The sequence below is a fragment of the Gymnoscopelus microlampas genome (genome assembly GCF_963454915.1).
Source record: "Gymnoscopelus microlampas genome assembly, chromosome: 10".
Taxonomy (NCBI): domain Eukaryota; kingdom Metazoa; phylum Chordata; class Actinopteri; order Myctophiformes; family Myctophidae; genus Gymnoscopelus; species Gymnoscopelus microlampas.
Window position 1 is genome coordinate 7,516,810 of NC_139947.1, and position 26,117 is coordinate 7,542,926.

The following is a 26,117-nucleotide window of genomic DNA, read 5'->3' on the forward strand; positions in this document are numbered from 1 at the left end:
GAAATTGCGGCCGCCATTGTTGTTTGCCTCTCGTCGGACTGTTAAGACGAGTTGCACAGCTCTCAGACCGGTAAGAGGCGCGTCCGCTCAGATTCTGAGCGTAAGTTACATCCCGCCCACAAATACCAGGGCTCTGGCCCAGAAGTTCCTCGCCCCTCCCGTCTGTATGCGTGAGCTGGCGAAAACTTCTGGGAACTCAGATTAATATCATGGTAATTGAAAGAAGACTTTTAACTAGCAACCTGCTAGTCGGAATTCCCTGATAGGCTAGTGGATAAGATTTTAGGCTTTATTGTGACATTGGGGCGACATTGACTCAGGGGTAGAGTGGCCGGTAGAGCGGCCGGTTCGATCACGGGCTCCCCCAGAGTAAGTGTCGAAGTGTCCTTGAGCAAGACGCTGAACCCCTAATTGCTCCCGATGAGAGCAGGTTGGTGCCTTGTATGGTTCCTCCGCTATCGGTGTGTGAATGTGTGTGTGAATGTGTGTGTGAATGTGTGTGTGAATGTATGTGTGAATGGATGAATGTAATGCACAACCTATGTAAAGCTCTTTGGATAAAATATATAAATGCACCATTTACCATTTATTGTCCCTCCCTTCCCATGAGGGAGACCCGGGTTCGGATCCCAGGCGTTACACACATATATACATTTACGTGTGCGATACATAAGGTAGATATATAAGTGCTAATTATTAGTATTATTAGTAGTAGTAATGAGTAATTTCTCACTTGGCGTCCTCGAGTTCTTCAGTCCTTTGGACTGCGTCCGTCTCATACTTGGTCCTCCATTGCGCCACCTGGCTGTTGGCTTTGGACAGCGCTCTCTGTAGCTCCGCCCGGGCCTCTTGCTCCTCCTCAAACTGTTCTCTCAGCAGGCTGCACTCATGACGCGATGACTGGACCGCATGGGCCAACCCTACCCTGGCCTACACACACACACCCACACACACACACACGCACACGCACACACACACACACGCAGATGGATTCAGGGTTAGCCCAAAATAGTCTAAATAACTGCGTTTGTTTTTTAGCGTTAAGACAGATAGAACCGGCACGCATTCTGAACAGTGGCCACGCCCAGAACAGACATGGCACTGATAGGAGTGATAGTAATGACAGTAATAATAACAGTAAAGGTAGTAATGCAGCAGATTGCATGCCTGCCAGTGGATTCGTATTTTGCACAGAATAAGTTTGAACTATTGATGACCCCCTGGGTCAAAGGTCAAAAGGTCACCTTGGTCTCCTCCTCCAGGTGTCTCTTCAGGTCGTCTGTGTTCTGGCAAAGCCCCATCTTTGAACGCTGCAGCTGACCAATCAGAGCCTCGCGCTCCTCCAGGCGACGGCTGTTCTCCGCTGATTGACAGACAGACAGATCGATTGATCAATATATTGATAGAGGGAACAGGAATATGATTATGGTGGAAAGACCGAGACAATTCAGATTGTGTTAGTGTGAGTGAACAAGTGTGTGTGTGTGTGTGTGTGTGTGTGTGTGTGTGTGTGTGTGTGTGTGTGTGTGTGTGTGTGTGGCTGTGCGCGTGTGTGCGCGTGCGTGTGCGTGTGTGCGTGTGTGTGTACCAGATTCAGCCAGGGAGCGTGCTTTCTGAGAGGACATGTCAGTCAGTTGTCTCTGCAGCTCCTCCACTCTGCTCCTGGACTCATTCAGCTGGTCCTCGTACACTCTGCACATCTTCTCCATTCCAGTCTGTCAATAATCAATACATACATAATCAATAATGAACGATCAATACATCCGATCACAAACTGATGCTGCCTTCATTCAGCTCAGGATGGCAGGAAGACCAGTCACATATTTGATGGATATTAATTCAAAATTTGATTTTCAATACAAAAAATAAAGACAAGAAATAGAGACCCAAGGGTAGTGGGAGTGACGTCAGGAATTCAGTATACTCTATAGTCTGGCTACGCGAGACCAGTAGAACGCTAACCTTGGATCTGGACAGTTGCTCCAGGCTGGAGGTCAGGTCGTCGGCCTCCAGCCTGAACTCGGCCTTCTCTTTCTCCAGTTTCTGCTTGGCTCTCTGCAGCGCGTCGATCTGCTCGCCCAGCTCCAGCACGCTGTCAGAGTGCTTCTTCCTCAGCGTGGCGGCCGTGGCCTCGTGGTGGAGACCCGCCTCCTCCAGCTCCCTGCGCACCTTCAGGAAGTCCGCTTCGCGCTTCCTGTTAGGGGTGGAAGGTCAACCATTGAGACACGGCATGCTGTGAGACAGCGTGCAATAGACCTTTTGCTTAGCTCCGCCCCCCCAACAGAGATTGTCCAATGGCAATTTAGCAAGCGTTGCCATTCGACCATAGACTCAGACAAAGCTCCCATGTAAGTCAATGTGGCACACATATAGATATTAAAGAGGTGGTGCCATGGTTTTGCACTTTTTTTTTCATGTGTCTATGAGGTTGATATAACTTCATTAAGCCCCCTGGTGGTGTTTTTATGGTGTTTTATGTCTTCTCTGACTATTTTGAGTTTCTACCTGGAGGCTGAAACCTTGAGGGTCAAACGTGCCAATAGAAAAACAGCCCTTTAGTGACATAGTAAAAATATACCCTCCCCCTCAATATCATAACACAACAGGTGTGGGCACGAGGAGGAGGGACTAGGACAGGTGGGTGGTGCTAAGGTGGTGGAGGAGGTGCTAAGGTGAGAACCAGGTATACTTAATGAACTGGAGGCGTGTCCACATAAAAATAAATAAATATATAAAAACCTGTTGAGTGCAATTTGAGCAGCAGAAGCTCCCCCGGCCTCCTCCAGTTTCTCTCCCAGCTCCTCCAGTTCTCTGGTCACGTCGTTGCGTTGTCTCTCTGCCTTAGTCCTCCAGATCCTCTCTGCTTCCAACGACTCCTCCAACTCCTCAATACGAGTCTGGTACATAAACAATATATTATGTTAACAACAACATACAGTAGTAACAAGGGGTGAGACAATACAAGTAAATCACGATTCGATACGTGACGATATTTGGTCCTCGATAACAATATCACAATACACTATATGTGCGACAATAGATGCATTGCAAGACATTTCATCTAGACTAGAACACATCACGATATCTGTAACTGAAGAAGAAAAAATACCCATGAAAAGGCTAAATATTAAGAAATCTTACAAGATTTCCCTCCCTAAAATCTCCTGTGCAAATTAAATTTATACAAAACAAATATGTAAAAGTGGACACATTAAAGTGCTATCTATAAAAAAATGCTTTATGTAAACCTGGATGGTGCTTTCTTAATAATAAAATATATTAACAAGAGCCATCACCTTTTATATCTCTCTGTTCCTGACGTTTTCTTGAGTTATAATAATAATCCAGAAACAATAAATAATAAGAAACAATACACAACCAAATCAGTGCACGCTGACAGTCTTTGAAACATCGCTGCACAGTAAACAATTGTCACATAACAGTGACTCATAACTCATTAGTGAGTCATAATTTAGTGACTTACAAATTCTTGGTATCTTTATCCTAGTATTCAACTAGCGACGTAGCCACGTAATTTGTATAACGTGACCTTGTATAAGCGACGTGATTGGTTAAAAAACCTTAACCTGGCCACATACGACTAGTTCTGTCGGTTAGTCTCACCCCGGACCTCCAGTCCCTAGGGGGCGAGACAATAAAATATCAATATTTGTCACTACGATACGATAAGAGGGAATAAGATTGATGTATAGCGATATAGATTTTTTTGTCCCACCCATAATAGTAACACATCTTTACGAAATATTAAAAACATACATACAGCACATACCTACATAACTAACATGCAAAATACACATATTAACATATTACCAACAACAGACTAACACAATACATATCAACAACATGAAGCATAACTACAACATATTAATAACATAACTAACTACACCATACAGGAGACAATATAATTGTTAATACTGTTGTAGCTGTCTGACTAACCTGCAGTTCTTTGATTCTCTTCTGGAGTTGATCTACATGAGTCTGTTCCTCTTCCATCTTAGCGTTGGCCTGAGTTAACTCATAGTCCTTCCTGTGGGTGGATGGGTGGGTGGGTAGACGAACGGACGGACAGACAGATAGACAGACAGACAGACAGACAGACAGACAGACAAAGTGATTGAGATGAGGAGAGGAAAAGAAGATAAGTTAAAAGTAACAATGCCGGATAAAAGTTCATCATCTAAAAGGATTGATTGATTGATTGAATACTTTATTAGACAGAAATGAGCATGAGGTACAGTATACATTTGGGCTAAAATGTTAACACAAAAAAAGGTCCTGGGGACTTGCTTCCATTGGTCCTATTGGTATTCAATTCATCAACATAGCATACACAATAACACCAAAATCCAGAGTAGAAAAGGGGGGGGGGGTGTAGGCAGTGAATGCCTTCACCTTTCTGTCTGCCATTTTCAGGCCTGTTTTGAAGGAAGCCAGTGATCCACATGTTTTAAGCATTCCACACGTTGGTGGCAGTGCAGTAGAAAGAGAATGTACCCATGTTTGTTCTATAGGGGGATGGACCCAGATCGTTGTTGTCGTTCCCTCTAGTATTGTGGCTGTGGGTGTGGCTCACTTTTGTGAGGTAGTTAGTCAGATATGAGGGTATTGAGGGCATTGAGGGCATTGAGGGCAGAGCCCCTCTGACTATCTTGAAAGCCAATCCCATCTTTAATTGCTTAATCCTGTCTTCTACCCTGAGCCATCCTTGGCTAGCAAAATGTGTTGGAAATAGACAACAGACAACATTCAGCCAATAGATGTCGCCCCTTTAGAACACATCTGGCACATAAGGTTCACTACTCCCAGGCAATCTTTTAGGCAGCAATCATGTAGTGTACAGCAGTGTAATGTGACGGCTGCCTCCACGAGTTTCTTTAGGGGGACAAAATAATCCATAATCCATTTGACATGCTATTCTTCCCTACTTTTTCATTTTGTCCTCCAGCTGCAGCTTGTCGGTCTCCAGGTCTCTGACTGACTCCATGGACAGCTTCAGATCCCCCTCCAGTTTGCGCTTGTTTCGTTCCAGTTCGATTCGAGACCGTTTCTCCTGTTCCAGAGAGCCTGCCACCTGCACACGGGAAGAGCAGGAGAAAGAATAAGAGGCCATGTCCGCCAAGAAAGTGAGGCCTTGTCTGTTTGGAGGTAGTCCAAAATTGTTAACATTGTGCTCAAAATCATGACTCATAAATCACACACAGAGATAAACACAGTACAATAACTTACATCATCAACCTGTTGTTCCAGTCTAACTTTGGCTTTAGCCAGCATGTTGACCTTGTCCTCCTGGGCCTGAAGGTCATGCAGGACCTGCTGATGGGCCTCCGTCAGGGCATCTTTCTCTCTGGTCAGAGAAGCTATCTGCTCATCCATGCCCACCATCTCCTGGGACAGGTTCTTCACCTGGGAACGCACATAGAAAAACAAATAATCTTTCTGCAACAGTGACATTCGGAGGATTTGTGGCCCTCCCTATAGGTGGAGCTTTGGGGTCCTGATCGGCCCAGCTGTGCCTGAGGTTAGCTGTACACAGACACACACTCACAGACAAACACACACGGACAGGGGCGAAAACATAATCTCCCATCCCCGGCCGTTTCGGCAAGGTGTAGTTAACAACAGAGCCTTTATTATGCTCATACAAAATGAACCACATGAACCATATTGTCCCCATTCTGGGGTGAACAATTTATAGAAAAAAGACCCAATCTACAAGCTCACAACACATTTTAACGTGACTTCAAGTCCACAAATGGAAGTTCACAACTGTCTGTATCTGTCGGTCTGTGTCCCTTTTATGCCCATATATGGGGATCCCTGATGTCAATAGTACTGACATCAGAGACTAACCTCAAAGTACTATGCTAATAGTACTGCACTAAGAACTCTGACAACGGGTACAGTGGGTACTACATAACCGGAGGGGCATGCGTACAGGCATCGGTCTAGTCTGAAGACTTGTATGAATGTTGGCTAAATCTTAAGCTACATTGTAAGGCCTGGCTCACACACACAGTTAAAACAAGCGCTTTGTCGCTGCCTTATGCCTTACGTGAGGCATAAGGCCGGTTCAATTCATTCCCTATGGAAGTCACTGGTTTGATAAAACTGACTTGCCTCACGGCTCTATCGCTCTACCCCCCCCCTCCCCCAAGGCAAGTCAGTTTTATCAAACCATGTGACTTCCATAGGGAGTTAATTGAACCGGCCTTATGCCTCACGTAAGTGCATAAGGCAGCGACAAAACACTTGTTTTAACTGTGTGAGCCAGGCCTAGGAATAGGCTCTATGCGCAGCAGCCATATTGGGAATTAATTGGGCCCCTTCCTTACTTCCTTCACAGGTGTCACCAATATAATACTAATTAAGGCTCTGTTAGCTCATTTAGTGTGGTATAGTGGTTGTCTTATTTTCAAGGACGCCCATAACTCTGATGGTGGGTGCCCATAACACACCCACCATAAGGGGCCATTTAGGAACCAAAATGGAGTGTTTCTAGTGAGCCAACATGCACGATATCAGCACCCTGACCAGAATGGAACAGAGCCTTAATTAGTATCATTGGTAACACCTGTGAAGGAAGTAAGAAGAAGCCCAATTTCTTTCCAATATGGCTGCTGTGCATAGAGCCTATTTTATCAATGAGAGTTGTTTTTAAATGTGCTTTATGAGTCAAATTGACTAGTACCAGTGGTATTAGCATTTAGTACTAGTTAAAGTAGCATTACCTTGTTCTCAATCGCATGTCTGTCCTTCTCCACTTTAGCCAGGGTTATTTCCAGGTCGTCCACGTCTCTCTTCAGTGAGATGACCTCGTCGTCCAGCTGTCTCTTCTTGGAGCTCAGGGTGGCGTTGACCTCCTCCTCATCCTCCAGTCTCTCCTGGTTCTCCTTCATCTTGACCTCCAGGCTGATCTTGGTCTGGATCAGCTGATTACAGCGATCCTCCGCATCCATCAGGTTGTCCTGTTCCTGAAGGAGACAACACAATATCCATGTTGACTCTAGGCGTGCAATGGTTAATCAAAGTAATCAATTTAAGTTAAAGTATATTTATTATAATTAAAGTGTATGCCTGTAGTTGTATATTTATTATAATTAAAGTGTAACTTACAGCCTGTAGTTGTATATTTATTATAATTAAAGTGTAACTTACAGCCTGTAGTAGTATATTTATTATAATTAAAGTGTAACTTACAGCCTGTAGTTGTATATGTATTATAATTAAAGGGTAACTTACAGCCTGTAGTTGTAGAGTCAGGTCGTTTTTCTCTTGAACCAGAACCACCTGTCGCTCCTCCGCCTCTTTCCGCTTCCCCTCAGTCCTAACACACACATTTCAGTTAGGAAGAAGATCCGGACTGGATCCATGGATCCGGATATTCAAATAATAAAATCAAGTTGGAATGCTTTATTTGAAAAAACATGTCTTCAGAATCTGCTTTCGCGTTTGCATCTGTCTTATGCTAAAACAGTGGTTTTCAACCTTTTTCATGCCAAGGACCCCTAAATTGATACACATTTGGCCGCGGACACCCATCTGAAAATGTTTTGTGCCAGGGACCCCCAGAAGCAAAGATTTTTGTTAAAAATGTTCACACAGCTATTGACCATTACCATGTGCACGGAACAGCGAAGCCCGTTTTTCGATTTCCCCAAATCTCAGCCGTTTATTAGCGTTTTTGTGCAAAAGAATGTCGCCATGGTTACGGCTGCCCAGCTGTGGGATGGCCCCACGAGCTATGGGCTATGTGCCGCGACGGGACACTGGGGCCCACTGCGGCGGGACTCGGGATAACCCCACATTTGCAACTACTTTCGCCTGCGCACCTAACGTAATGTATGGACTAGTTCAAATAATTGGAATTTGGCCACCCTGCAGCAAAAAGACAGATGAACAGACAGAAATATCAGATAAGCAGACAGACAGACAGACAGACAGACAGACAGACAGACAGACAAGCCAGCAGACCTGTCGAAGGTGTCTTTGAGTTTGGTGAACTCTTCCTTGACGACGGCCAGCTCTTTCTCCACCTGAGCGCTCCTGAGGAGGGGCCGTATCTTATAGAAGAGCATCATCCAGGGCCATGTCCGCACCGAGTAGAAGGCCCTCAGGTTGAACTGGAGCACCTCCAGCGCCTCCCTGTGGGGAAGGATGGAACCACATCAACCCTATACTTATACACCTTCACCACTTCCCTGTGGGGAAGGATTGAACCTAGGGGTGTGCCGATATATCGTCCCGCGATATATCGCGATACGTTTTCGCGACGATATGTATCGTTTTGGGGAAAAAAAATATCGTTTTTGAAAAATTGTTTTTTTACAATCATAATAATCAGGCATGCAAACGGCCCCGAAGTGAAAAGAGTGACAACATGTTTTTTTTTCGGGTCAGGTGTCATACTATTTGGATTCAAAACGGCTATTGTAGCTGAAAAGCTACAAGTTTGCATGTCTGAATAATGCAAAAACAGAATTATTTGTTAGCATTTTCTTTTTTTCTCCTCCATATATTTTCATAATAAAAAAAGTGCGTATCGTATCGTATCGAAATCGTATCGAAGTTGTGAGCCAAATATCGTATCGTATCGTTTCGTGAAATTAGTGTATCGGCACACCCCTAATTGAACCACATCAACCCTATACTTATACACCTGCACTGCATCCATGTGGGAAAGGATTGAAGTTAAACCACATCAAAACTATACTTAGTTGACCGGAGTTAGCCTGGAATCCAGACTGAGGCGCTCGTTCAGGTTTTTTTGTTTGTTTGTTTGTTTTCTTTTCACTTGGCTTCTCAGCCTGGCAGTCTTCCATTTGAGCCTGATTTCCGAACGTCACCTGTAACGTAGGCACGTCATTGCTGATTGGATAATGCTCAACGAATCGCAAAAGGAAGGGAAGTGACTTCAATCTCTGTACGAGGCTCCCTCCTGTTTTCGCTTTACGCAAAATATCGTCACTGAAAATAGCACATCAACAAGCTATTTTAATATCACATTAATAATAATAATAACAATAATAATAATAATAACCTCTCGATGGACATCCTCTCCAGTTCCATCTTCATGAGTTTCCCTCTACAGATGGCCTGGACGACGGTCAGGATCATAGACAGACGGCTGTCCCTCATGTCCTCCAACAATCCCAACAGACCCGCCTTAAAAAACACCTGAGGACAGGAAATGATGTCAGTCAGCGACAACATGAGGCAATAGGCTCTATTCACAGCAGCCATATTATGAAGACATTCACAGGTGTTACCAAAGATACTAATGAAGGCTCTGTTCCATTCTGGTCAAACAGAGTCAGGGTGCTGATATTGTGCATGTTGGCCCATTGGAAACACCAGTGGGTCTACAGCTGGGGTCCAAGGCCCCTCATGGGCTTCCAAATGGTCCCTTACAGGTGTGTAACTCTGAGAGTGTACAAATGGAACCAAATGGACCCGTAAGGGTCCATTTGGTTCCATTTGTACACTCTCAGAGTTATGGGGGTCGTGGAAACCACTGTGCTACACTAAATGGAACAGAGCCTTCATTAGTAGCATTGGTAACACCTGTGAATGTCTTCATAATATGGCTGCTGTGAATAGAGCCTATCCTCAATGTGACCCATGTAGCAGCACTACTAGTAGTAGTATCTAGTATGCATAGTAGCAGTAGCCTAGTAACACTGGTAGTATTAACAGTGTACCTTATTCATTCCAAACTTGTACTGTGAATGGTCTATATCCAGTGAGCCCAGGAGCTTCTCCACAGCCTTCTTGCTGTCGACAAATGAGTCTTCAGGTATGGCAGACGGGTTCAGTATGCGATACCTGTGAACATCACAGACATTATGGACATATATAGATAGTTCAAAGCATACTTAAACGTACGCACATCGACAAAGGGTACTGGGCCAAAAAGGTCAATTTGATCTGAAGATCCATTGTCAAATCGAAACGTTGTCAAACCTTTCAAATAGGTTTATATGTTACCATGCAGTTGGAGTGCGGGCTCTACTTCTCTAAACAGATACAGATAGTTTACATAACCAGGACAGTGATTACAATACAAATTGTAATATAACATTAATATAAAAACAATGAATGTAAGAACTAAAATAAGAAGTCATGGTAATATAACTGTGAAAAATTAGTTTTCTGTTCTTATTTACCGATAAATAAGAACTTGATGTTCCATTGATCCAAGGCGGAACTCAAATAAACATGCTCTGAAAATGCACACAGCCCACCCATCTCTCTAAGTGGTCAGATGGGTGGACCGCGAACGCTTTCAAGATTTTCAAGAGGGCCCTGATCCAGAAAAGGTTGCGAACCACTGAACTAGGATGTACTGAATTATAAAGTGAATCATTAATCGACAACGGGGTTGTTTGGGGTTTCGCTGTCATGGTTTTGGGGTATCAAACTCACCGCTGTTTGAACTCGGCATACAGGATACGGTTGGGGAAACCTTTCCTACAGATCCTGATTCCCTCCAGAACACCGTTACACCTTAACTGATGAAGCACCATGAAGGGATCCATCACCCCTGCAGAACACACAGGGAAACCCCACATATCACACTTTGTGTACACACCTTATTCCCTGTGTTCAGTGGGGCTTCACCACTGAACACTGTGATTTCTGAGGCTTCATTCCAGTGTTGATTTAGTCGACTAAAACATCGACTACCTTTTTTCACTGACAAAAACTAAATAAAAACTAAGCTATGATGACTAAAACGAAGACTAAATATATTGATAATTTCGTTAACGAATAAAAACCAGACTCAAATGTTAGTGAGGGTGGAGAAGAGATCCAGTAGAACTAAAAGAGAAGTAATTTAATGTTTGTTGCGATACCTGTGAACATCACAAACATTATGGACATATATAGATAGTTCAAAGCATACTTAAACGTACGCACATCGACAATGGGTGCTGGGCCAAAAAGGTCAATTTGATCTGATGATGATCCATTGTCAAATCGAAACGTTGTCAAACCTTTCAAATAAAGTTTATATTTTACCATGCAGTTGGGCTCTACTTCTCTAAACAGATACAGATAGTTTACATAACTAGGACAGTGATTACAATAAAAAATGTAATATAACATTAACCCATTTAGATCTGAGGCCGATTCTAAAAACGCCTTCTAAATCCTGTCAGTTTTCTGAAAAAATCAAATATTTATTAAAAAATTACAACAAATGTATGTTGCTATATACTGTACATAGCAACAGGAACCCCAAAATGGGTTCCCATCCTGAAAGGTATAGTTACAAATAGGGGTTCCCGCCCAAAATGGGTTAATATAAAAACAATGAATGTAAAATTTTGGGTCCAAATCAACACTGCTTCATTCACAAAGTGCACACCTAACGTTAGCAACTCGCCTAATTCGATAGAATTAAGACTGGACAGGGAATCCACATTATCGTCATTATACTGTGACCTGTAGCTTCTGGGGGGTAACATTAACCACTGAGACCATCTAAAGGCTACTTAGTAAAACAGATCTGAATTAGCTCTGTAGCTACTTGGTCCGCTCTTGTTTCCTTCTATAACAAGAGATTGTAGATCTATTTCCGGCAAATGTTCGCCCCCAGAATAGGGGCCGGTAGAGTTGTTAACAGTACAGACAGTACAGTCAAAGGTTATGCTAAAAAGAATAACACAAAGAGCCCCTTGTTTCCATTGTGGTCCAGAGACACTGTTCACATTCGTTACCTGGGGTCTTTGCCTCGTTGGGGATGATGCAACGGACAAAGTGGGGCTGAGTGCTGCGAAGGTTGGCCATCAGCTTGTGCAGGTTCTCCTACACACACACAACACGCACGCACGCACGCACGCACGCACGCACGCACGCACGCACGCACACACACACACACACACACACACACACACACACACACACACACACACACACACACACACACACACACACACACACACACACACACACACACACACACACACACACACACACACACACACACACACACTATTTTCTACCAGGTGAATTTCATTTCTTGGTGTTCCTCGAATCCTGGTGTATTTTCATAACACAGTGTTGTGTTTAACATTGCTTGCTACCAGGTCATTTGCGTTGTTACCTTGTGAGAGTACGTACTCGACCCCAGTACTTGAGTCAAAGTATAGATACTCCTGGTCAAGTATTACTCAACTACATGTGAAAGTTGCATTTGTACGGGAGTTAAATACTGGAGTACTTGCTTTATAATATAAATACATATATATATAAATGCCAGTTATCCCGGTGTTTGACCTGTTGAAGTGGGTGGAGCTCCAGAGAGAGGAGGCAGCCCAGACTCTGAGTGATGTTCATGTGTTCAGTCAGCTGAACATCACTACAAGTCTTAACCATCTCCCATCCATAACATCCCCCACCTGATCACACACCTAGCATTCACCCCCGACATACTGATCACACACCTAGCATTCACCCCCGACATACTGATCACACACCTAGCATTCACCCCAACATCCTGATCACACACCTAGCATTCACCCCCAGCATCCTGATCACACACCTAGCATTCACCCCCAGCATCCTGATCACACACCTAGCATTCACCCCCAGCATCCTGATCACACACCTAGCATTCACCCCCAGCATCCTGATCACACACCTAGCATTCACCCCCAACATCCTGATCACACACCTAGCTTTCACCCCCAGCATCCTGATCACACACCTAGCATTCACCCCCAGCATCCTGATCACACACCTAGCATTCAATCCCAACATACTGGCCACACACCTAGCATTCACCCACAACATACTGGCCACACACCTAGCATTCACCCCCAACATCCAGGCCACACACACCTAGCATTCACCCCCCAGCATCCCCTACCTAAACGGTAACCTAGCGCCTGACTCTAAGGTTGAACCCCCACCTTGTGTAGCTGTGAGACGGTCTGGAACGATGATCCCTTTTTCCTCTTCTGTTTTACCTTTGGGTCATCAGCTGAAATTCAAGTAAAATATAGTGACATTTAGAACAATGACCATAATATTGTTACTTTTCAGGAACTGGAAATAAAGAACCTGTGTTCCAAACTTCCAATGGAATTAAACAATGTCGTTATTATTTAGTAACAAGCTCTTGTGAATACTTTTCATTGGCTAAATATTTATAAAATATTTACAGACTTTACAGACAGACTTAACCACTTTCACAAGATTCTTTCAAAAATAGCGAAAATAACCTGTGAGCTTGTAGACAGGCAATTTCCAGTCCGCCGCGCAATGCACAACTAACTATAAATCAGATATTACTGAGTGTGGAGGGTCTGTCAGGACGTTCAGGATCCGTTTACACCGATTTGCTTATGGCTTTAGTTGGCGATGTCCAAAACCTATTGGTAAGTGAGTGAGGGCTACAGTCTGGTAGTCTGAATTGGGCATGAGTGAATAGGCTCTATTCACAGCAGCCATATTATCACTTCCTTCACAGGTGTTACCAATGATACTAATGAAGGCTCTGTTCCATTCTGGTCAAACAGAGTCAGGGTGCTAATATTGTGCATGTTGGCCCACTGGAAACACCAGTGGGTCTACAGTTGGGGTCCAGGAATGGCCCCTTACAGGTGTGTTACGGGTCCATTTGGTTCCATTTGTACACTCTCAGAGTTATGGGGGTCGTGGAAACCACTGTGCTAGACTAAATAGACGGATTTCCGCGCGACGTCATCACAGAGCAGAATGCGCAATCTGCGCATGCCCGGGTGAAGGCGCGTTCGAAAATACAGCCCTGAGCGGCAGTGAGCGCACTGGCCAATACAAACTAATAGGCGAGTGTGCTCCGGTGCGTAATTTCCAAACGCACCCATAGGCTTCCCCCCGCAGCTGCGCGGTCATATTCCTCTCATGTTTACTAACAGGAAACCTCTCTATGGAACAGAGCCTTCATTAGTATCATTGGTAACACCTGTGAATGTCTTCATAAAATGGCTGCTGTGAATAGAGCCTGCTAGGCTATAGGCAAGGGATAATGCAAATTTAAAGCCCTTCAGGGCGATTAACCACCTCGGCTTCGCCTCGGTGGTTAATCGCCCTGTCGGGCTTTAAATTTCAATAATGACTACCTCCCCATGCATTATCCTGCTTATTACACGGCTACTTAATAAATACATTTACCCAAAAGTAACAACAAAACTAAGTATTTCCTTGCTTACGGCAATGAAAGTATTCCATAAGTATTGGGCTGGGCGGACAAGTTCGCCTCGCAAAAACAAATGACGAAATGGAAAAAAACTCGCCCCAAAACACACTCGCCCCCCATTCTATTTACTGCCGATTTGCCTGTAATACCGCCGGATTTGCCCCGGGGCGACTATGTTTTGGGGCGAGCGTTTTGGTATTCCCCCGTTGTTGCGCCACGATAAACAAGGAAGTGTAGTGGATCAAATAGAATGACTTTTCGGTTATTGCATCGTCTATTTCTCATTTCAAATGTTTTCAAAAACATTCTTGAGAGCAACGTTTAGTTGTAAATGACATTGGTTGTTTGTTTACATGGCTGTCATGTTGGATAAAGCATAAAATCAAGCAGCGCAGGTTGATATGAGCAGGTGTTCTGAGTCTCTGATTAGACAGCGGTCCGTTATTGAGCTCATCGGTCATTATCCAGAAATAATGACCGATGACTGACCAATCAGAATCGAGCATTCAACCAAGCCGTGTAATAAAGTTAGTTAGTTGTACCTGAATCTGGGCCAACAAAGTTTTCAAACAGTCGAGCCATGAGTTTGTTTGAAGACTTCTGGAACAGAGCGACCACCGTCTCATTCAGAGGGTCTCTGTTTTTATCCAGCCAGCCTGCTATGTTATACGGAACCTGGAACACAGGAATAAATAGTGTGAGTTAGAACTCATCAGTGGTGGAAAAAGTGCTCAAAATGTTTTACTTAAGCAAAAGTATCAATACTGCACTGTAGATATACTCTGTTACAAGTAGAAGTCCCATATTCAACATGACAAACAAAACAAAAAAAAGGTAATTTCAAACCTAATTGAGACCTGGAACATCGAATGATTACAGTTCACCTGTAGAATAATAATAATCTAACTATATAAATGGCGACGGACTTCCGCACCCTCGGTGTCCACACCCCACAGCTCTGTTATCGAATAAACAACGCACCGCCAGACCACATGTCGCCAACTGACTCGCCACGGCCGCCGCGCTGAATTTACGCCTCGCGTAGGGGACATCTCACTGCACACTACACCTTTTCCACCGCGCAACATAATTAATTCTACTCACCAAATGTCGGACAAAACGGAAGGGGAGGCAGCTTCGTACCGTTTACCGTGCGCACGACCTCATCACCACAACAGCAGCCAGCCGCTGCGGGGGTTTTTTCCTTTTTTTCAAAACTTTTTTTTTGGTCACCATTTTCTCCAGGCACCATTTCTGGTGTAACGTGCGGCAGCATGCGCTGGGTTGCGCCGCCATTGCACTCTGCCCATCTCCTCCACACCAACACACACGCAGCTCCTTTGCTTCAACCCCCCCCCCCCCCCCCTTCTTAGTACCTCCTTTGTTCCACCCAGGCCGTTACTTTCACTTCACTCATGTCTCGATCACACTATGTCCGTCCTTCACGTGCCATGTTCATCCCAAACACAAAAACAAACAACTCGGGTTGCCAAGTCGTTGGCATGCCAGGTTCTCTAAAAACAAGCGCCAGAAACCAGCAACCACCTTCATGAAAAAAAAAAAAACACCGAAGGGGTCCGCCATGTTCCAGGGGGGTCCCCGCGCGTCCCAACACTCCACAGGGGGTCCGTCGACCAGCAGGGGGTCCGCGGGGGTCCCCCTCAAACATCAAAAATATATTTTTTTCAATTTTTTTTTTTTTTTTTTTTAACTTTTCCACAGTTTTACTCCAGCAATTTGAGTACCCCAATATACACGCGGCCACGCTGGGCCCCGTGCGCGGCTGGGGTTGAGGGGGGCGTAGCCCCCCGAAACTCTAGTACATCTATAAATAAAAACTAGCAGTGATTAGGGTTCCTGGAAATGGGAACCACTGAATACAATGAAAATAGTGATAATCTGGTAAATTGTAAAAAATAAAAAAGACCAAAAAAAGCGACACATCAAATTTGTTGTGCACTTTTTTGTTCGTGGAATGTGTCTAGTATCCCATATGTAGCTTTAGCTACAGCTGAGTTGCCATTCACAACTTCACAACTGTAGGTCTGCAGAAACAGCTATATATGAGTCTCTATCTGGACAGCACTGTAGGTCATGGTGTCAATTGGGAAAACAAAATGTGAAAAGGATTTAGTGTAAATCCAGGCTGATTTTCAACATTATTGTATTGTTTATTAAGTGAGAAAACGGCATTCGATCATAAACAAAAGAAAGACAATAAAAAAGAACTAATAAATGCAAAAAAGCATGCTGGGTAACCCGGGGGAGGCAGCCGTTGTGTGAGTCATGATCTGCGTGTTGAACATAGCAGATCTACAAGCTCACAACGTGTCACATCCAAGACACGTTGTGAGCTTGTAGATCTGCTGTTTTCAAAGGATCAGCCCTTCCCTCTTCCTTACCGGCACGAATTGTCACGATAAAAAGAAGGAAAAAAGCAGATCTACAAGCTCGTAGCGCGGCACTCGGTGGGACCAGGTCTTGACTAATGTTTTTTTTATTGCTTTAAAGCTGACTAATGTTTTTTTTATTGCTTTAAAGCTGCACTATGTAACTTTTCTCTTCTACCCCGGATTTGAATCCGATGTTCTGTGCAAGTGCTGACATCTTTACCATTGAGCTAATAGAGCCTGCCTGCTTGCTCAGGGGATCAATTGAATCTTGACCATCAAGGTCAAAATTCGTGTCAGATCCTGTGTCTAGGTGAGACATGACCTTTGACATGATCTAAATGTCTCAATAGTAGAGCAGGGAGACAAAATGCAACCACCCCAATTGAGAAGTATCAAGGCAATTATAGGGCATAGGCCAACAGTAAAATGCAGTTAAGGAATACCATTACAGAAATAATAATAATACCCCAAAAGAAATCGCCCCAATACCAGTGGTTCTCAAAGTGGGGTTCAGGGCCCTAATTTACATTACATTACAGTCATTTAGCAGACGCTTTTATCCAAAGCGACTTACAATAAGTGCATTCAACATAGGTAGGGAACGAAACTACTAATCACCAGAAGTCTTAAGTGCATTTTCTGTAAAAACAAGCAACCAAGAGTATACCTAGCGCTAAGGTAAAAGTGCAATATATCAGCTACCTACTTTCTTAAACACATGAGATAAAATAGCCAAATCAAATGAGCACGAGCTAATACAAAAGTGTATCGACTAAGCAAGATCCAATACAGCAATACAACAATAGTTCCTACAACTAGTTAACAACAAGTAGGCCAGGCAAAGAGGAAGGGTAGTGTTTCCTGAAGAGGTGGGTTTTCAGCCTGCGGCGAAAGATGGGCAGTGACTCTGCTGTCCTGACATCAGTGGGAAGTTCATTCCACCACTGTGGGGCCAGGACAGAAAAAAGTCGTGACCGTGTCGATCGACCAAATTTATGATTTGGCTATTCAAAAATAGCTGATCTACAAGCCCACAACACGTCACTTCATGACACATGACTTCATAGATCTGTTATTGTTTTAAGCTTTTCTTTATTTGAATTCTAGAATAAACTTAATTTTGACATAATGACTCAACAATGCAACTGATGTTTTTTTGCAACAAGTTTAAAATGTTTGGACTATCTCCAAACAGACATGGCTTCATGCCATAATTCAACAAAACTACTATTTTTTAAAAAAAGAAAGAAAGAAAAAAAAAAGAAAGAAAGAAAGAAAGAAAGAATTTCAAACCTAATTGAGACCTGGAACATCAAATTATTACTATTCACCTGTAGAATGAAAAATAAAATAAAAGCAGCGATTAGGGTTCCTGGAACTGGGATTCTGGGAACCATACAATGGTAGTCTGGTAAGTTGTCAAAAGTGAAGAGCAATCATGAATTCACATCCAGGCCATTCAGCTGCCACTGAATGATCTGCACTTCATACATGCTTACTCTTCTTACTTTTTTGTTGTGATTTTGATCGTGGAGTTATTGGGTTCAATGTTAATCACTTTAATGTTGCAACTGTTAAAGGTAGAGATCATTTTAATGCCTGTATGTGCTGATGGGTGTATTAAAGTGCTACTATGTATTTTAATGAATAAAATGTAATTTTGTCCAATCTGTACGGTTGAGTATGTTAATACAATATAACTTATATAATTGGGGTGGTTGTATTTTGTCTCCCTGCTCTTCTATTGAGACATTTAGGTCAAAGGTCATGTCTCACCTAGACACAGGATCTGGTCAAGATTCAATTCATCCCCTGAGCAAGCTGGCAGGCTCTATTAGGTCAATGGTAAAAAAAATGTCAAATCAGGGGTATATATATATTGATTTATATATTTTTCACAACCTAAATTTGTAACTAGGCGGGTATTTTATTTTATTTTAAATACTCTATGGAATGTAGTAGAGAAGTATAATTTACATTTAAAGTAAAGTACAAGTTTAGTACAAAATACTTGAGTTAAATGTCTTTATGTTAGTCCTAGCAGTTGTCAAAGCGGTAGGCGGTGGTAGTACTAGTAATAATAGTATTGGTAATATCAGCATTAATAGTAGCAGTAGTTGTAGTAGGTATAGTTGTATGATATACTCACCACTCCAGCGTAGTGAACCAGTTCAAAGTGGGTCTCATATTTGCGTTTCTTGTCGGGTCGAGGGCGCTGGAAGTTGGGAGACTTCCCTAAGTGGTTGTCATAGAGCTTCGTCTTAAAGCTCAGGTCTGTCGCCTTGGGGAACATGCACTCCTCTTCCAGGATGGACAGAACACCCAGCGGCTGGAGAGACAGAGAGAGAGAGAGCTATTAAGAGACTGGGGCACAGAGAGAGACTTGGACAGATGCGGAGAAAGAGACAGGCTTATATCAAGACTAAGAGTATAAAAGGCCCAATAGGCTCTATGCACAGCAGCCATATTGTAAGACATTCACAGGTGTTACCAATGATACTAATGAAGGCTCTGTTCCATTCTGGTCAGACTGAGTCAGGGTGCTGTTATTGTGCAGGTTGGCTCACTGGAAACACTCCCAAATGGCCCTTTACGGGTGTGTAACTCTGAGAGTGTACAAATGGAACCATTTGTCTCCTCTCTCAGAGTTATGGGGGTCGTGGAAATTGAAAAATCTGAGAACTACTGTACTACAGTACACTAAATGGAACAGAGCCTTCATTAGTATCACTGGTAACACCTGTGAAGGAAGTGATAATATGGCTGCTGTGCATAGAGCCTATAGCATCCCCTCTAGAGGGTGTGCTGCTCCTTACACCCAACTGGTAACGCCACATTCACACCAGCAGCTGTGAGCGAGTAGTGTGGACCAAAGCATGGCGTGGGGCACCTGGAAGGGCCATGGGGGTCACCAAGAGGCTGTGGTTCCCTAAAACCTTTTAGCTCAAGACCCAGAAGAGAATTTAGACGTTTGCCCGGAACCCAAACTAGTGAAAATAGCCAATCTACAAGCTCACAACGCGTCGCTCCGCGCCACATCTGCTATTTTAACTCCTTCTTAAACTGTTTCATTTATCTATGTATAGAAAGTATTAGTTTTTTCATTTTATTTGTGAAATTCTTTTGAAAAATGCTTTTAATTGATGAAAGGTTGTGATTTTTTAAAATCTTTTGAAACAATATGTATATATTTTTTTTTTTATATAGGATAGGATATTTATTTAACCCATAAAAAACAAAGACCCACTGTTGGGGAAACAGTGCTCTAGCGCCACCCTTAGGCCAGAATGTCCAATTACACGACAACACACACACACGCACACGCGAGTACACACACAAACATGCACACGCACACGCACATGCACATATGCACGCGCACACACACCCTTACCCTCTCTATGAGATCGATACAGGACTGGAGGTCCAGTCCAAAGTCTATGAAGGTCCATTCGATGCCCTCGGTCTTGTACTCCTCCTGCTCCAGGACAAACATGTGGTGGTTGAAGAACTGCTGCAGCTTCTCATTGGTGAAGTTTATACACAGCTGTTCAAAGCTGTTCAACTGGAGAGAGAGAGAGAGAGAGGTTTATACACAGCTGTTCAAAGCTGTTCAACTAGAGAGAGAGAGAGTATGAGTTTATACACAGATGTCTGTCTGTCTGTCCGTACCTCAAATATTTCAAAGCCAGCGATGTCCAGAACTCCAATAAAGTACTGTCTGGGCAGAGCAGTGTACAGAGACTGGTTGATCCGACCCACCAACCACTTAAACATACGGTCGTATGTAGACTTGGCCAGCGCACCCACCGAGTAGTTCACCTACACACACACACGCACACGCACACACACACACACACACACACACACACACACACAGTTATATTACACATTAGAAAGAACATACATATACAGGTTAAAAACATGTCATGTTGAACCGTATATTACACTGTGATGTCAGCACTAAGCAACACGACAGCAGGTACATAATACAATTCATACTGGATATGTGAGATTTAAAACTGTCAATATGATTGATTATTTACCTGTTGTACAGTCTGTGCCTTAACGATGTACTCGTTTCCTACTTTGACCCGAGGGTTCAGCAGACCTTTGAGGACGTCCGCTGAGCTGATCCCCATGAGGTACGACGCCTTGTCAATACCTGCACACACACACACACACACACACACACACACACACACACACACACACACACACACACACACACACACACACACACACACACACACACACACACACACACACACACACACACACACACACACACACACACACACACACACACACACACACAGGGTCAGGGGTCCCCAGTTCAAATATGTTTGTTTTTGGGGGCCGCAGCCTGAAAAGGTTGAGAACCACTGCCATAGAAGACATGCTGGCTTTTCAATGACCTTGAAATTGAATCCATGTGTAGTAAATACTAGTGTATCTTACTCTCTGTCCCGTCGGCCTCAGCCTGCTCCTCTCTCTGTTTCTTCTTAAACTTCATGTTTCCAAAGTGCATGATGGCTCCTACGATCTTATAACATCCATACTTCTCCTCCGTTGTGAACCCCAGCGTGTCCATGGCATGCTGCACACGCGCGCGCACACACACGCACACACACACACACACACCCACACACACACACACACACACAATTACGCAAAATAATTGTCGATTAGCTCAAATAAATGCGATAAACCAAGAAGTGAACAAACAGACATGATAAAACACTAAGAACAACCAAAACACAAGTCAGAGTATTAGACTCCATAAATAACGGATCCTTTATTCAAGATCAGAAATATGAATGGCATAAATGTCGGTGATAGTATATAGTACATTTAGTACTAATAGTTCAATTGTAGTAATTCTAAAGAAATCGAAGTCAATTATAATGATATAGTTATTCATCACATATTCATGGTGTAATAACTATGACATGCCTACTAGGTGTCATTAGAGGAAGTGGGCGTGTCTCTTACATCAGTAAGCATTAGCTCCTCCCCATCGTTGATGCTCTCCACTGTGGTCACTCCCTGGGAGCAGAAATGGTAGTCGTAGGGGTTGGGCCTCACCAGCAACATGTCTGCAAGAAGACATTCAGACAATATTAAATATGATTAACCTCGTCCATGGCTTCTGCCGTAATCTGAACAGTGGTGTAAAGTAACTAAGTACATTTATTTATTTCTACTTTACTGGAGTATTTCCAATTTTCTGTAATTTTACCCCCTACTCCACTACATCTCAGAGGCAAATATTGTACTTTTACTCCGCTACAATTATTTGAAAACTTTAGTTACTAGTTACTTTGCAGATATAAATTATTAAATTATAAAACATACATTAACCAGTGACCACCCTATTTTATACATAGGCTATTTGAAAATATACAAGCTCAAAACGTGTCGCATATATATATATCCTGCACACCTGTGGTCAATGGTCATGTTCGTCTTGTCTTGTATTCAAAGGTTGCAAGTTGCATATAGTGATGTAATGAGAATACTCCTTAAAAAACAGTGGGCCAGTGCAAGTCAGATGTTTGTCACTGCTGGAGTGAGTACTTTTAAAGCACTTCTCAGAAATGTTCGAATTCATGCAACGGCTGGATGAATCTGCAAACAGCATCATTGTGGTGCTCTCAAGCCTCATAATGATCTGTTCACACTACAGTATACATCCAGACTAAGGGTGCACTGGCTAAAGTATACCTGTGTGTTCTGCCTGAGGGTTAAGTTATGTATTTATTTTAACTTTTTATGATATTATTGCCTGTCGTGTTACTTTTATGTTTTTTCTCTGTACGTATTTCTATGGACCTGAGTCCGCTAATAAAATTTGAATTTAATTTCATTTCATTTAATAGTAGGTATATTGTTTTAGACTGCTTTAGGTTCTTGGTTTACCTGTGATCCTGATCCTGATTACTGAGGCACTACACTGTCTCTCTGCGTTTGATGTATGTGTTTACCGTGTTGTGATTGGACATGATCTGTTAATGAGCGGGGTTACCGTGTAGTTCTGGCTTGTGATTGGACATGATCTGGTAGTAGATGTGGTAGCTTCTCTCTCCAGGCTGTTGGAAGACCACTCTGGATTTTTCTAGAAGGTCTGAGGATAAAAACATCAACATAAACATAATTACCATCAATACAAATACATTGGTTCTCGAGTGCGCAATTGTGGATTTGTTTATGTATATATATATGTAGGCTACAGTATTACATTACATTAGTCATTTAGCAGACGCTTTTATCGAAAGCGACTTACAATAAGTGCATTCAACATAGGTAGAGTGCAAGTAAAAAAAAAATCCAATAAAACAAGAGCTGGAGGTAAGAAGGAGCTGTTCCTTTCACTGCCTATAGGCTAGCACCAGGGTCTTAAACTGTATGTTTGTTATAAATACAGCTGAGACACTGCGTGTGTCCAATACAACAAGGCCTCATCTTATCTTACAAGAACATAATCAAAACATAAAGAACTTACAGATTTCAATGTCAGAAGACGCCAACTTCCCTGATGGTCCAAAATGAATCCTAATAAACTTTCCCTGGAGGGAGGGAGAGAGAGAGGAGATTTATTATTCTACCTCAAACTAATCCTACGTATGAACCTCTGTCCATCACTCCGTCACAGTCACATTGTGTTATTAGCACACATAGCTTAGCTCAAACAGCATAAACATCTGCTTCTCATTGTGGGTGGCACTGGCAACGATTCCTTCCATCAGGTTCCACACACACACACACACACACACACACACACACACACACACACACACACACACACACACACACACACACACACACACACACACACACACACACACACACACACACACACACACACACACACACACACACACACACACACACACACACCATTGACACCAATCACTGTCCAAAACTTAAACTATGCACACCGAGCGCATCATAACCCAAAAGTCTGCATATAGTTTGGCCGGGTATGGACTAGTAACAGTCATTCATATTCACTCACAAAGCGAGAGGAGTTGTCGTTTCGGATGGTTTTTGCGTTTCCAAAGGCCTCCATGGCAGGGTTAGCTTCAATGATCTGATCCTCTAGCGAGCCCTGTTCACACAGACAGACAGACAGACAGACAGACAGACAGACAGACAGACAGACAGATAGACATAATGTAGTTACAATATATTTGTTAAACCATTTTTAAACATTTTCTCATGGGCCATCTGTAATTATGCCATGGACCAGTAGTGGTCCGTGGACCACTGGTTGAGAAACAGAGCTCTATTGAACCCTGGTACACAGACAGACAGACAGACAGACAGACAGAAAGTGTCTTACTCCTTTCTTAACAGTTTCTCCCAGAGCAGCAACGATGGCAAAGTACTGGATGACTCTCTTAGTGTTTACTGTCTTCCCTGCTCCCGACTCACCACTGGAGAGACAGACAGACAGACAGACAGACAGACAGCCAGCCAGACAGACAGACAGACAGACAGACATGATGTCAATAAATGAAGCTTGAAGTAGAAAAGAAAAGTAGAAAGCAGAGCAGAGATGAGCAGAGATGAGCAGAGACTCACGTGATCAACATGGACTGGTTCTCACGATCTAAGGGAGAAATACATTAAAAACTACAATTAATATCATAGGCTCAGGTGTCAAGCGGTAAGACATCTATAGAAGCTCAGAGGAGAATCATTTTCAAATTGGGGAGAGAAAAAAATAAAATAACTTAATTGACTTTAAGACAGTGTTTCTCAAATGTTATCATTTCAATGGCCCCCATCACACACACTTTGAAGAGCTAAAGACCTGAAAGGGTCCATTTGGTTACTAACTATCAATCATTTAGCTGGGGACCTCCTGGAATCCCCTCAATGACCCCTGGGGGTCCTCGAACCCAACATTGGGAGTCCGAGCTGAAAGGTCACTCACTCTGCAGCATGTCCGAGTAGGCGTTGTCGGCAATGGCGTAGATGTGGGGCGGAGCCTCAGTACGACGCCTTCCCTTATAGGCCGCCACCACGGCAGAGGAGTAAACAGGTAGCCACTTGTAAGGGTTGACTGTCACACAGAACAGGCCAGAGTATGTCTGAGAGAAAGTGGGAAAGTGGGAGAGAGAGAGAGAGAGAGAGAGAGAGAGAGAGAGAGAGAGAGAGATGAGTAATGATACAGAATAGATGTACAACACTACAGTCACTCAGTAGCACCCAATCACAACCCCCAAAAACATACCCTGCTTTAACATCAATTAAAATGGGACCATAATTTACAAAAACGCATAATCGTGGTATTTACTAAGGTAATAAAACCATGTGTAAAGTCATGTCAAGTCACCATTGACTCGAATGGAATGTAAAATCTTTTTCAGCCGGAGTAGGGGAATCAATGACGACTTCTAGGCCACTGTTTCCCACATGTTTGGGTCGCGGACCAACTTTTATGGGTCGCGAGTAAATGTCCCCTTTTTTTGTTTGTTTATTACAGGTATTTCAAAATATATATTCTTTTAAAGTTTAACAACTGAATCACAACTTTCATCAATAAAAACAATTCCAACATTTTTCAAAAGTATTTCAAAAAAAAAATGTCCATAAATAAATAAAAAACATTAAAGAAGTCGTGTAAATTCTACAATACCGCAAATAAGCTGCGTTGTAAGCTTGTAGATCTGCTATTTTCACTAGTAGAAACTACTCACTACTCACTGTAGTACTGAGTAGTAACAGTGCAGTACTCACATAGATCATCCACATGCTGTAGCGTCTCCTGAGGTTGAAGAGCACGGAGGCCTCGTTCAGGTGGGTCAACATGGCCATGTCCTCATGCATGTCAAACTTAGGAGGATTCATCTGCTGGAGGTCATCTTCCTTCACTGTCATAAACTGCACGCACGCACGCACGCACGCACGCACGCACGCACGCACGCACGCACGCACACACACACACACACACACACACACACACACACACACACACACACACACACACACACACACACACACACACACACACACACACACACACACACACACACACACACACCATGAAGTATACATACATACATACATACTATACATACATACTATACTGTATCTACTTTAATGCAGTGGTACTTCACTGACTAAGAAGCAGTGTACGAAACTAACCAGCAGTCCATTGTGACATGTTGTGAGCATGGAAATCGTATATTTTCAAAATGTTTGCCTCTAATATTTGACAATTTGGGCAAACTTTAACCATTTTTGGGAGTATAGTTCGTTGATTACTTTTGACGCAGTAATGGTTGAATGTTTTTCATTTCAGAGGTATTAAAAAGGTCTTAAAAGTCCTTATAAATGGTCACTTTAGAAATGTGTAGATGCCCTGTATACACTTATACTGTATGTTGGTTTGTTTACTACTGAGTGAGAAAACTATTTTGCACGTTAAGCTAATCATCTGGGGACCCCCGGGCCAAAACCATTTGGGGACCCCCCTGACCCACAGGTTGAGAACCATTGGTGTAACTAAATAG

At 43.1% G+C, this 26,117-nt stretch overlaps 1 protein-coding gene across 2 annotated transcripts in view; it reads right to left on the reverse strand.

Moving 5' to 3' along the window:
* Window positions 1-26,117, reverse strand: part of LOC311054335 (myosin-7-like) — a 41,917-nt gene that overhangs the window by 12,062 nt on the left and 3,738 nt on the right. For both annotated transcript variants that reach the window (XM_084070224.1, XM_084070223.1), the window contains 30 exons: window positions 25,342-25,485; window positions 24,536-24,692; window positions 24,181-24,208; window positions 23,939-24,032; window positions 23,612-23,704; window positions 23,099-23,162; window positions 22,622-22,720; window positions 21,589-21,692; window positions 21,055-21,193; window positions 20,640-20,758; window positions 20,266-20,415; window positions 19,988-20,158; window positions 18,746-18,925; window positions 14,746-14,878; window positions 12,936-13,006; window positions 11,742-11,829; window positions 10,444-10,561; window positions 9,720-9,843; window positions 9,059-9,195; window positions 7,993-8,163; window positions 7,261-7,345; window positions 6,750-6,992; window positions 5,248-5,424; window positions 4,947-5,092; window positions 3,958-4,048; window positions 2,740-2,897; window positions 1,963-2,194; window positions 1,589-1,715; window positions 1,245-1,363; window positions 734-930 (listed from right to left, as the gene is read on the reverse strand). In XM_084070224.1, coding sequence (XP_083926350.1) covers window positions 734-930; window positions 1,245-1,363; window positions 1,589-1,715; window positions 1,963-2,194; window positions 2,740-2,897; window positions 3,958-4,048; window positions 4,947-5,092; window positions 5,248-5,424; window positions 6,750-6,992; window positions 7,261-7,345; window positions 7,993-8,163; window positions 9,059-9,195; window positions 9,720-9,843; window positions 10,444-10,561; window positions 11,742-11,829; window positions 12,936-13,006; window positions 14,746-14,878; window positions 18,746-18,925; window positions 19,988-20,158; window positions 20,266-20,415; window positions 20,640-20,758; window positions 21,055-21,193; window positions 21,589-21,692; window positions 22,622-22,720; window positions 23,099-23,162; window positions 23,612-23,704; window positions 23,939-24,032; window positions 24,181-24,208; window positions 24,536-24,692; window positions 25,342-25,485 — 3,959 coding nt within the window. The remainder of the gene's footprint in view (window positions 1-733; window positions 931-1,244; window positions 1,364-1,588; window positions 1,716-1,962; window positions 2,195-2,739; window positions 2,898-3,957; window positions 4,049-4,946; window positions 5,093-5,247; window positions 5,425-6,749; window positions 6,993-7,260; window positions 7,346-7,992; window positions 8,164-9,058; window positions 9,196-9,719; window positions 9,844-10,443; window positions 10,562-11,741; window positions 11,830-12,935; window positions 13,007-14,745; window positions 14,879-18,745; window positions 18,926-19,987; window positions 20,159-20,265; window positions 20,416-20,639; window positions 20,759-21,054; window positions 21,194-21,588; window positions 21,693-22,621; window positions 22,721-23,098; window positions 23,163-23,611; window positions 23,705-23,938; window positions 24,033-24,180; window positions 24,209-24,535; window positions 24,693-25,341; window positions 25,486-26,117) is intronic.